This window comes from Lathamus discolor, chromosome 2, assembly GCF_037157495.1.
Source record: "Lathamus discolor isolate bLatDis1 chromosome 2, bLatDis1.hap1, whole genome shotgun sequence".
Classification (NCBI taxonomy): Eukaryota; Metazoa; Chordata; class Aves; order Psittaciformes; family Psittacidae; genus Lathamus; species Lathamus discolor.
The window spans coordinates 60,738,015-60,750,622 of record NC_088885.1 but is presented as its reverse complement, the minus strand read 5'-3'; the positions used below and the strand labels follow the sequence as shown (position 1 = coordinate 60,750,622).

At 49.9% G+C, this 12,608-nt stretch overlaps 1 protein-coding gene across 2 annotated transcripts in view; it reads right to left on the bottom strand.

Moving 5' to 3' along the window:
• AGAP3 (ArfGAP with GTPase domain, ankyrin repeat and PH domain 3) overlaps positions 1 to 12,608 on the bottom strand; it is a 136,410-nt gene that overhangs the window by 37,281 nt on the left and 86,521 nt on the right. For both annotated transcript variants that reach the window (XM_065667122.1, XM_065667121.1), the window contains exon 11: positions 7,222 to 7,390. In XM_065667122.1, the coding sequence (XP_065523194.1) occupies positions 7,222 to 7,390 (169 nt within the window). The remainder of the gene's footprint in view (positions 1 to 7,221; positions 7,391 to 12,608) is intronic.

Below are 12,608 nucleotides of genomic sequence, written 5' to 3'. Positions count from 1 at the left end.
GAACATGGGAACATGTTGCCCAGAGAAGCTGTGGCTGCCCCATCCCTGGCAGTGTTCAAGGCCAGGTTGGACGAGGCTTGGAGCAACCTGGTTCAGTGGAAGGTGTCCCTGCCTGTGGCAGGGGGTTGGAACTGGATGAGATTTAAGGTCCCTTCCAACCCAAACCACTCCAGGATTCTATGATGGTTCTAACTCTGCTAGGAGATAGCTGGATGCTTGTCACTTTATCAAAGTGACAGCACCAGCCAAGACACTGTACCCCAATCGGTGCCTCCACCACCACAGACAAACTTAAGAAAATGCCCTGCCTTGGCTACAGAGCAATCCTGCAACAGTGCTCACACATGCCTGCCCTGACACATGAGACCATGCAGACTGCTCCTCAGGGCAAAGGCAACCAACCAGCATCAGCCCCTTCCAGCTCTTCCCTCACATAAAAAACTCCCCGTGCTTAAGCTCACACCCCTGAACCGAGACCAACCCAGCTCGTTCTGTTTGGTCTCCTCTACACAAGGGATACTCTGGCACAATGTTCACTTTCCTGCACCTCTTAGCAGTAAATCCCATGGGGGACACATGGTCATTGGTGAGCTGGAGAGCCCCACATGAGACATGGCAGAGACAGGCAGAGCTTCCTCCTAACCTCCTCCCCTGATACCATGCTCTGGCTCTCCCTTGCTTTGTTTGCTCTAGCCCCCATCTCCAAGCCACCTAGCCTGGCTGCCTGTGCAATGCTGGGCAAAACATCTCACTTGGGACTGCTGCATTGGCTCAGCATCTCTGGCTGAGGTGGAGCATCTGCACTGCTTCTGTCTGCTAGATCAGCCAGCCTTCTGCTGCGGGTAACTGTGCCTCCATGTAGCTGCTTGCAACCACGACAACCTCAGCAATCTGCTGATTTTTCCTTACACTTCACCTTCTCAATTGAAGACAGGTTTTCCAGTGTTCAGCTGCTCAGCTTCCTCTCACACTGCTCAGCTGCAATGCAGTGTCAAGGAATAGACACGTGTGCTGTGTGCGTGGCCATGTTAAGCGGGCATGTAGGTACGTGCGCAGGCACCACAGACCACGTTTTCAAGCAGTATGCTTAATGCCTTTTTCCCCTGTGTTGACTGCTTTGAAGTAGGTCCCTGCAAACCTCTGCAAGGCCAGAACTCAGGGCTACAGCAGTGCTGAGACCAGTCTCTGCTGCTGACTGACACTATCTTCACATTTTTCTTATGCTACCACCTGTCCTCCCTCACTAAAAAAAACCCTTTTCATCCAGTCTGCACTTTGAATAAGAGTTGCCCTCATTCTTTAAGGCAGAAACACACACTGAATGAGATGTAGATGGGACAAAAGAGCAGAAAGAGTGAGCCTGATGAATTACAGCAAAAATACATCTGGGGATCCCTGAAGAAGAGTGCAAGAGAAGCGATATTCCCATAGGAAGAGGATGTGCAAGGATCTGAAGGGGACACCTGAACCAGCTCTGCCACTTGTGCAGTGAATATGCGCCACGAGAGTCCATGCTCCCAGCATCCTCAGGCTCTGGCAGCAAGATACGCACATCATCAGCTGGGGAGGTGCTCAAGTCACGTCCTGAAGCTACGTGCCTAAAGCTGACCTGGGGCACTACTGGGCACCATCTGCTCCAGCTGCAGTTGACAGATGCTGCCCATGCTCAGCATGCCCAGCATCTGGCCCAGTCCTGCTCCACTCCAGAAACCCAGAATAACACAGGTGTTTCCATCATCAGATCACAGCCAGCACTGTCTCACCTGACCAGGGATTCAGTAATTGCTAAGAACTCCTCCTCAGCTTTCTCCAAAGGCCAGTACCCACCTGTGCTCTTCCTCTGAGACTTTGGGAGTCTTCACACTTCCCACTGCTTGTGGAGGACTTCTATTCATGGTTTAAAAAATGCCCTTTAGCAAGTATCACTGTCCTTTTAGGACACACCTGACCTAGTGACCCAGACACAGGGATGCTCTGGCCAACCTAGGTGCTTTCGGTGGTCTCATTTCTACTTTGGTGCCTTTGCTACTCAAAACACTTCTCAGACTTTTTATGTGAAGACTAGCACTTTACTGATCCTGAGAAGTGTTTACTCTCTTTATATCCATGTACCACTTCTACCTTTAGCATATTCTTAGCCTTCATGCACACCGGTCACAATATATTCTCATCTAAGTGATATTTTGTTCAGGTGTGTTCATTAAGGCAAGTTGTCTCCCCCTCCTTCTTGTAGCTTTCCAGGCATCAGTGTTACCTCCCCCCTTTTTCCTACATGTCTTCCAGGATAAGATCATTCATCTTCCTGATGTAGGATGCTTGGCCCAAAGAAGACTTCTGCTCATGACTATGGAAGGTGGGGCACATTCGCCCCAGGCAAAGGAGGGATGGCTTGACAGAAAATGAGGTCATTGCTGTCCCTGACCACTAAAGGGTTTCCTTTTAGAGTGGAACACAAGAGCCAGCAGGGCCCTTGCTTAAAAACCTGTGTCAGTGTGGGGTACCAAGTGGGACAGCATCATGCACTGGGGTGAGCTCCTCTCCTGGCTTGCCTTGACAGACCTGGGGCTGTAGTGTTTGCATAAAGCAGCCCCAGTCCTGCTCCCCCGTGGAAAGCTCAGCCTGAAGCAGTGGCCTGCCCACCCCGAGAGGTCTCTGTGTCCTGGGTTCAGCAGCAGCAGTCATTTTTTCTCCTCCTTAGCAGCTGGTGCAGCGCTGTGTTTTGACTTTCAGCCTGGGAACAGTGCTGATAACACCCATGTTTTTAGTTGTTACTCAGTAATGTTTACTCTGACCAAGGACTTTGTGAGCCTCACGCTCTGCCAGAGAGGAGGGGAAGCTGGGAGGAAGCAGAGACAGGACACCTGACCCAAACTAGCCAAAGGGGTATTCCATACCACAGCACATCATGCCCACTATATAAAGGGCAGTTACTCAGAAGGATTAGATCACTGCTCAGGTCAGGCTGGGTATCAGTCGGCAGGTCCTGAGCGGTTGTATTCTCTTCCCATGTTATTTCACTTATTATTACTGGTGGTAGCAGCAGTGGTTTGTGTTATCCCTTAGTTACTGGACTGTTCTTATCTCAACCTGTGGGAGCTACATTCTTTCGATTCTCCTTCTCATCCCTCCAGGAATGGAGGAAGAAGTGGGGAGTGAGTGAGCAGCTGCTTGGCTCTGAGTTACTGGCTGGGCTTAAATCATGACACTCTGGAGACATGTACACTACCACCACCACCTCTCGGCCCTGAGACCCCCGGCACAACCAAGCTTTTGCCTATAATTGGCAACTCTCCCCAAAAGCTGCACCCAAGCTGTGTGCCGGCCTACACTGCTCTTTAGGGTGCTGCCCAGGAGAGTCCTTGCTGTAAGCCAGAAGCATGCCAGGAACACCCAACAGCTCGGTAGCCAGCATGGCTGAACCATAATGTCAGAGGATCAAGTGATTCAGCGGCAGCCTGCAGCAAGTCTCCAAAGAAAACCAAGGAGACAAGAAGGTGGCAGGAAAGTGCCATGGAAATATCTGGGCAGACAAGAGAAGGCATATCCAAAATGTTCTTGGATGAGCTCCCCTTGGCTGGCACTTCACAGGAGTCCTCTTGGTCTCCCAGGATATAACTGGGGAGATGGCAAGCATGATGTGCAAAAGCAAATCCTGCACGGAGACATGGATGAAGAACACGTTGGTGCATGGAGGTCCAGTCATGCAACTAACACAGCTGGCAACGGGGACTCGAGCCAGGCACCTGCACTTTAGGATTTCCTGATGTTGGAGGGCCTGATTTAGGGCTCAGATGTACATGTTGTACTAATGCTGGTTATTTGCATTTAGTTAGCTCTAAACCTGTTAACAGAACCTTTGCTTGAGGTTAGCGACTCTTCTGTCTCTGGACAGTCTCTTTACCAGTAAAACCGTATATAAGAATAAAAGCAAGGAGGACATGACAGCTGGAAAGTGAAGAAAAAAATATCACAGAAAAGGAGCTCTTGACAGCCCAGGAAGAGATTTAGGTGCTCCAGAGCTTTCAGTAACCAACTTCCAAAACTTTGATCAAATCCCAATATGTTTTCCAAGGGATAAAGGAGAAAAAAAGAGTTTCTAATTCAGGACAAACTCCTGCTTCCAGGAGCACCTTCTCTGCACCAAGCCTCTGAAGATATACACCTCTTGGAGACAAATTTTTAATACTGATAAGACGAATGCAGAATCCCAGTGTGGCTGAGGCTGCAAGGGAGCTCTGGAGGTCATCATGTACAACCCCCCTGCTCAAACAGGGCCACCCGGAGCCAACTGCCCTGGATTCTGTCTGGATGTTTTTTGATTACCATTGAGACAGGAGACTGCAAACCTCCCCGGGCACGTACAACATTGCATTTGCACGTATGATGCACAAAGAGCAAGCCTTAGGTGGACATAAGGCAGCTGCAAAGGCTGACAACGTTCTGTTCCTCTGACAACAGGGTTTACAATGGGAACACATGCAACCTAAAATAAAGCCAACCCTGACTAAATAAGGTTGCCTTCTTCAGTGGTTTAAATACCATCATCCACTGAGCTCAGAATCCCACAGGTTTCACAAGTACAAGCTCCTTCCCCATTCTTGCTTTATTTAGCTTCAAGTTGTACTGACTATGCCTACTTTGGAAGTTATTTTGAGTCACCACCAAAGCGTCACATATACGTATTTTATCCACACAGGGCAGTGTGAGGTACTTTATCCTTTTTTTCTCCTCCTCCCCTTTATCTACTACTTTTCTTGCCCCTGGGTAAGGACTGCGCATGTAGTGGACTTCAGTTAGCACACACACCTTGGCAGAGCTCAGGTCACAAAGAAACCATGGACCACTTGCTTTGAACTCTAAACACAGGCCATTTGGTTTTACCTAGATACTCCTGGTGTAAGACAACAAATCATTCAGGTCTCCAAAGCCCATGTCCTCTAAAGATTAACCTGTGCACTGGCAGAGAACTGCAAATTTGGAGGTGCCTTCTCTCTAGCTGCCCAAAGTATGGATTAAATGAGAGATGCCCAATAGACTCCTGTTACAGTCCTATCCCTAGCCCCAAAGGCAGCAAAATTGTGAAGTCCCTCGTAATTTGAAGCAGGGCAGATTCTTCACCAACCCCAAACCCAGTACTCTGCATTACAGAGGGATATGAGCAAGTCACCTCAGAGGACCTTTATCATGTCAGTGCACTTACCGTGGTGACTGCATCGTCTGCTACAATCAGTCTTGGAGACATCACAGTGAGTTGAAAAATTCCTCAGAAAACATCTTACCATTTGTGTAGCACGAGTAAAAACCCTTCTGACCAATGCAAACAACCACCCAAAGCCAAGACATAAAATCTGATTAAGGCTGCTGTCTTAATGCTGAGCCCTGTGCTGATGCATGTGCTCTGGGTAGGGCTGTTCTGCTCAGGGGCCCAGAGAGAAGACAGTGACCAGGGAATCTCAAACTCACATATCTCTACATGCAACAAGACTACTGTATCCATTCAGGTTGATCCCTGCACATATGCATGCAGCAACAGACACGTGAGCTGGATGAAAGCGTATCTTGTAGAAAGATAACTAATCTCATCTTAAGGGCTTCAAGCAGAGCTAAGTCCACTAGCTCTCCAGATAAACTATTCCAACATTTAATTACCCACCCTGCTAGGAAACTACATCTCATCTCAAGTTTAAACTGCTCTAACTTCAGCCTCCATGCACTGAGTTTCCTCAGGCTTTGCCAACCAGACTGAAAGGCCTCACAGAGTGCTCACTTCTAGATGCTGGTTTTCCTAGCAGCAGTGATCAGTAATCAAGTCACATCTCAATCTGCTCTCATGAGCCCAACAGGACTGAGATGACTGTTGAAAGCAGGATACAGGGTTATGTGAGCATTTGGTTTGACACCAGCATAAGCTTTTCTGTGGTTTGTCTTTGAATTCATCCTACAGCTCCGATAACCTGAGCAGGAGCTAAGACAAAGCACCCTAGAAATGCAAGCCTGAGAAGTGCCTCTGTGCTGAGGCAGGAATTGTTACCATGCTCAGGCATGCTGAAGGTGTACAGTGTGGTGAAGACATGAGTGTACAGTGGACAGCCATGGCAGAAACCAGGCAGAGCTGCACATCCTTGGTCCACAAAGACTAACTGACTGGCAGTTATCTGTCTGCAGACTAATTCTGACTCTAAGAAACAGAAGTTCAGGTTCAGAAGGACTCATTATGTTAGCATGCCACATTCCCTGTTTTGTGTGTGATAATGAAGACCCCAGCCAGCTCCTGGCACTCACTCCAGCTGCACCCATCTCATGAGTCCTCAGTTCCAGAAAGCTGTGAAGCACAGTGCTGACAACACCCAGACCACAGGACACAACCGTGTTGCAGGGCAGCACAAAACAGAAACCAAGATCTGGTTCACTCTCAGTGGCACTGCTGTTAGCAGCAGCATTAGCAGCACTCTTTTGTTATCCCAAAGAGTGGAGAGGTACCCATACCCTGCTATACTAGACTGCTGCCAGGAGTTGGCTGCAAAGAACATATGTGGAAACTGCTCATCCTGCCAAGGATACCAACCCAGAGGACAAAATAAAGGCATGTCTATGCCCTGGGAAACTTGGGCAGGAAAGCTCCAAGTTCAACAGCTCTCCATGGTGTGATAACTCCTGTAGCAGAAGAAGCAGTAAGCAGTGTGGCATGAACTCCATGAGAAACCAGAGAGCTTCCCAACATCACCTCCTCTCAACAGTCTGTGCCAGCTGCACCTCTTCAGTGTGTACACAGAAGAATAATAATTACTAAACAAGTCCCTCACCATTACTATTTCTCCAGGGGAAGGTGAGGACAAAAAGAGGGGGAGGGGGGGAACACAAAAAAAGGAAAGAAATAGAAGAGAACTTGCCAGAGATCAAGACATCCCTGGTTGAGGCTTCCTTTGTTTTGGGAAGCAACAGCTTCCCCATACACTCGTAAAACTCATCAGACTCAACTGTTTCCTCTCAGGAAATTCACACCCCTAGTTAAAGCCCTTCCACCCTTTCTTCTGTCCTGGACACCAACTAGCATAAAATCCCATTAGGAGCTTACCTGAGACCCATACAGAAGTGCCAACACCCACCGAAGGCACCCCCAAAGAGGTGAAAGCAAGAAACTTCAGAACAACTTCTGTTTGCAGCTCAGCAAGGCAAGGCACTGCTGATGCACCAGAGGGAAGGATGGTCACCAACTCATACCTGTGCCTCCTGTGAGCTGAGTGCTGCTCCTCTCCTTCGCAAGCCCATTGGCTTTGGGGCTGGCACTGGGTGCTGCTGCCGTTGTTGCCCTGGGTAGCCGCTTGCCCGGTACCTTCACTGTAGTTCTCAACAGATCGATTTCCTTCCCGTGGACGTTCTGCATGTAATCCTACAGCAGAGAGGCAGAATAGTTTGAGATCAGCTCTGCCCTGGCCCAGCACTCTCGGCTCCCCTCTCATCCACATAATCAAAACTAAACCCTAGATCCATTCATCCACGTGGTAACTGGTTACCAGACAGATGGTCAGCCATCATTTCGGGAGCTCACTGCATGCTGGTTTCTCTTGCGCTACACTGAAGCCTCATGTCAGGTGGACTAGAGGTGGAAGACCCTAGACCTTACCCAGTGTCCACAGCCAGCTGTTTTCTGACAACACGGATACAAAGCCTTGACTCCAACCTGCCTTCTTCCCATGACTAGCTGGTGCCTTACAAGTGGCTCCGGAGAAGTGCCAGGTCTCACTTTCAGTGCCCAGAACTAGTCAGCTTTGATATGAGTAATGGCGGGATGTTGCCATGGGCAGTCAGATGCCATGACAAGCCCATTTGTGAAAGCTTGGCTGGGAATCAGAGATTAGATGGAGCAAAAGAGCACGAAGGCGGCAGGCAGTTCTTCTTCCCTGTCATCTATTGTCTTTTTAATCATAGCACTCAGCTGTAACAGCTAATAATATAATATAGGACAGTGTAAGTAATGGGGTACCTGGAAATTCCCTCTCAGGTCAAAGCAAGGGTAATCCAAGCCCAAAACAACACAACTCAGGATAACTCCCTCGTACATCTACCTGCATAGCTTTACATTATTCAAAACTTGGTGCTTCCCCTTTCTTCTGGTAGACTATTACTCAGCCAAAAACTCCACGTGCAGACTGTTAATATCATTCTGCCCTGTCTCCTAATAGCATCCCCTCTTTCGATCAAAGTAAGGCTGCAGACCTCTAGCCTCTCCTGAGAGCTGCGTCCTTTCCCATATCTTCACCCCATCCCTGTTCTTCAGTGCACTGCAGCTCTCCCCTAACCCTCTCTGATGTGGCTGGCTCTTCCTTGGGCCAGAAGGGGAAGACCCAAGCAATGAGATTTCCAGAGAGACGCACAGAGGGGAACTTTCCTGCCCTGCTCTTGGGCAGACCTCGAGGGAGCAGAGACTGAAAGCTGTGCTAAGATTCTGGGAGGAATCGTGACATGGGTGCATCTTCCCCTGGCTCTCTGCACTATGGATGTGCACTGCAACTGGGAGCTAAGTGGCAGCAACAGTCCAGGGTGAGACTGCAGCTGCTGCAGGGAGGCTTGGGTCTGCTCCAGTTCACAAGGAGGTCACCAAAGAGATTAACTCAGAGCTGGTCCCCATCTGCTTCCAAATCCAAAGACATAAGGACATGAACAAGACCAGTTTAAGAGCAACCATTCTCCCAATCCCTGGCTCCAAGAAGCAGGTGAATGGGGGCTGTAGTAGGGGTGATGTTCTGTGGTCTCAGATGACTACTACCTGCAGGATTTACAAGCTCCCAGCAGCACCTCAACCCCTGGGTTTGAGCTCTTCTCTTTCCACAGAACCCAGTGCAGGCATCCAGTCCTCACAGCACACCCAAGAGACGGGGCAGTGTGGCAGCACACCCTTCTGTGCCTCCAGCTTCTGCGTGACTTGACCTCAAATGACACACACACCCCTCCTTTGGTGCCCCAGGGAATTCCTACATAACCAGCCCAACCAAACACTGTTCCAAGCTGTCCCTGGTTGGGTGGGAGCCTGGTGGCACCACTGGGCAGGGAATCTCAGACGGGCTGGAGGATTTTCCCTAACTCAGCACAATTGCTGCGGTAGCCGCCTGCCTGCCGGAGAGAGCGGTCACCAGCGCACTGCTTTTATTACATGCTATAAAACAGCAATTTCTTCCCAAGCCTCCTCGCTAATTACCCAGCCAGTTCTCTCATTTCATTTTATTACTGGAATTAACAACGAGTTCAAAGCGTGGAAAGCTATTAAGATGTGTGATTAAGCCACATTCAATTAGTTTCTACAAACAATTTAATTGATGTTGCAGATAGAATTAACAGAAGGTGATTGTGTGAATGGCTCCACTGGCTGCAAAATGGGAGATGCTTTCTCTCTAGCTCTGCGCAGCACAGCACAGCCTGGCCAGCGAAGCTGGGCTGAACCACATAACGCCTTCCTCACGAGCAGAAGCATTTACTCTCCAAGGCTTTGGGGAAGTGATAGGAAACCACACTGGTCTCTTCATAAAACTTGTTCTTTTCATTTCACTAAAGACACCCACAGAAAGGTAAGAAAAATACAGATGCAACAAGGAAAGCCGTGCTGAATCCAGGGATCAGGCTCCCGAGCACTCCTGCCCTAACTCCAGGCATCCTGCTCACAGTCTCTGAAACTGCTGGCTGCTCCAGAGAGGAGGCAGAGGAGGCACCTCAGGTCGCTGCAGGATCCAGGTGCAGGTCTAGGCTGGCAGTCAAGGCAGATACACACTTCCACCAGGGAGTCACAGAACACTTGATTTCAGGGCTGGACCCAGCTCATTCAAGGCCAGGCTGGATGGGGCTTTGAGCAGCCTGGTCTAGTGGAAGGTGTCCCCACCCACAGCAGGGAGTTGGAACTGACGAGCTTTAAGGTCCCTTCCAACCCAAACCAGTCTGGGATTCACTGGAGCACTGTATGCCAACCTGTGACTGCAAACTCACAGTTTAAGAGTGACTCCCAGTAAGGAAACTTCGAAGTGGGGCTGGAGGTGCTACGATACACATCCAGAAACAAGTCAAGTGATAAACACCCAAAAGCAGATGAAGAGCCCTGCCAGAAAGCTGGTAAAATCAGAACTATGACCCAGTCAGAGCTACACAGTAATCTTCATCCAATGGGGCACAGACACATCTGGGGCAGATATGTCTACTGGAGGAAAAGGAAGAAAGGCAAGGCTATTGATCCCTGCAGTACCTACACCATCTCAAGAGTGACAAAACAGAGATGCAAAAGGAGAGAAGCCTAGGCAGGAACTGCCCTGAATCATGCCAAGGAAAACATTGTGAACATAAAACCAGCAAAAAGTACTCTGGGGCTTGAACATCCTGTCAGGGGCTGTGAAAGCCCATCTTCCTGCAGTGCTCAGCAATGCCCCCAGAGAAACCTCTGCTGCACCAGAATTCTGCCATCCCCCAAACACATGGCAGTACAGGCTCACCCTGAGTGAGGCAGGGGAGAAGTTGGGACTTCACTTCTCAAGGAAGGAATTCCAGGATGCCAAGAGTCTCCTTGACTGAGGATCTGCACGCTGTGCTTGCCAGCAGTTACCTCACCACGTGCCTGCTGCCCTGAGAGCTGCTGCCCTGAATGGAAGTGACAAAGCACGTGTCCTTCCACAGGAGCACAGGTTTCATTAGTTCAACCCTCATGTGCCCTGCCTGCGTCATCCTGTGGACATGGGAACTTGCTTCATGGCACAGGAGACAAACCTGGTGACAAGCACACTGCAGCATCTCCAGATTCACCCTAGAAGGTGAGGAGGTGAGGCTGTCATGGTACGTGCTCTTCTGAACCACCTCTTCCTCCAGGCTTCCTTCCTGTCCCCTCCAAGCAGGCTGTAAACCAGGTATCCAGAAGGAAGGCAAGGCAAGACAAAGTGGGTTGGTAATCAGAACAGCACACTGCTCACCAGAACCTTTGTCAGCATCACTGCAAAAAGCTAATTGATGGTAGGTTCTCAGAGAGGCAATGCCATGGAGGGAGCATGCAGACCCCCTCATCCTTGCAGAAGTCAGAGCCAGGCAGCTCTGCATTCTGCAGCCCACATGTGACCAGTCCTTGCTGTAGGTCAAGATAAGGCAAGACAACACCTATCTTGGGCACAAGGTCCAAAGCTTGCAGTGAAACCTGAGGGAGAAGAGGCCCATCTTGTACCTTTCTTAGCAATGGGCTGTGGATCACAGGTAGAAGCAAACCAGATTTTTGCTTGGGGCAACGCAGTAATGGAATGAAACGCTGAAGAAGTGCAGTAAGGAAAGAAAGGGTGATCAATCTAGATCACCCCCTGAGGAAGAAACAGCATAAAAAGGAGAGAAACCTAGAGTGTAGCAGCATCATCTGGAAGTGGTTAAACACCATCCCAGCAATTGCTCTGCCTCTACAGCTGATTGTAATAATGGCCTATGATGTCTCTGATGGAAATGTGATAAACACACATGCGTGTGAGCGCACACACAGAGCAGGCAGTGGCAGCAGCCATTCCCTCCCAGTTTGGTTCTCTAAAGATCAAAAACTGGGGTTACAAAGTTAAGGAACTGCAGAACCAAAGTATGGTGCAGGGACCAAAGACTGAAAGAAAGAAGAAAGTGCTCTTAAAGCTTCCACAAATTAAGGCAAGGAATGATTGGCTTTAAAGTGTAAGGATAGGAGGATTAAAAGGCACGGCAGCTCAGGAGCCGGTCAACTGAGCATTGCACGCCCATGAGTTAGAGATGCAGGATTAGAACAGAGGAGAAACACTCTGAGGCTCAGGGCACTCCAAGACCCACATGTCTGAGGAGATCAAGGACAAGTCAAGGGCCCAGGAGCTTTAGGAAGCACAGGAGCAGCAACACCTTGCTCTTCTCGCTTTAGCCCTGGTAGGCCCTTCAGCAGCCCTAACCGGCCCTGCACCCAGGCCCTACGCTGCGCTCCCCAGCCGCTGCCTGTTTGTCCCACTGCAGCACGTCCTCTGCAGAGGGTGCTGCGGTCCCGGTGTCACAGGTGTGCCCGTCCACAGCTCACTGTCTCAGCAGCAAACTGTGCTCAAGAGGGAATGGGGAAGAAGTCATTAGCCCCACAGTGGGGAGGCGACAGAGATGGATGGGGAGGCAGCTGTGCGCCTGAGCCAAGCAGTGAAGAGGATCAGAGATGCATGGAGTGACAGCTCAGCTCGGCAGGCTCTGCACAGGCACCTCATCTCCATTACCCAATACCTAGCAGCCAGGAAAATTATTCCACACCCAAATGGCACCATCAGCCACGGCTGCAAGGAGTTCTCTGCCTGCTCCTCGCCCCAGATGCACAGATGCAGCAACCCCTGCTTTAACGGATGGAGCAAAGGCAACAGAGAAAAGATGCATTTACTTAGCATAATTCTGTGCAAACCATGTTCCTATCAGCTCTACCCACCCAGCCTGGCACTGCAGAGACAGCCTTCATGAGAAGGGAGAGGTTTCTCCAGGCCATGGTAAAAAACAGCTCAGGCTGCCCTGTCAAGGGCTCATGCTGGACCTCCGCACAGGGCCCTGCAGTGGGCAGAGCCCAGGGCTTTCACCCCCTGCCAAACCCTGCCCAAGCAACTCTCTGCTACTGT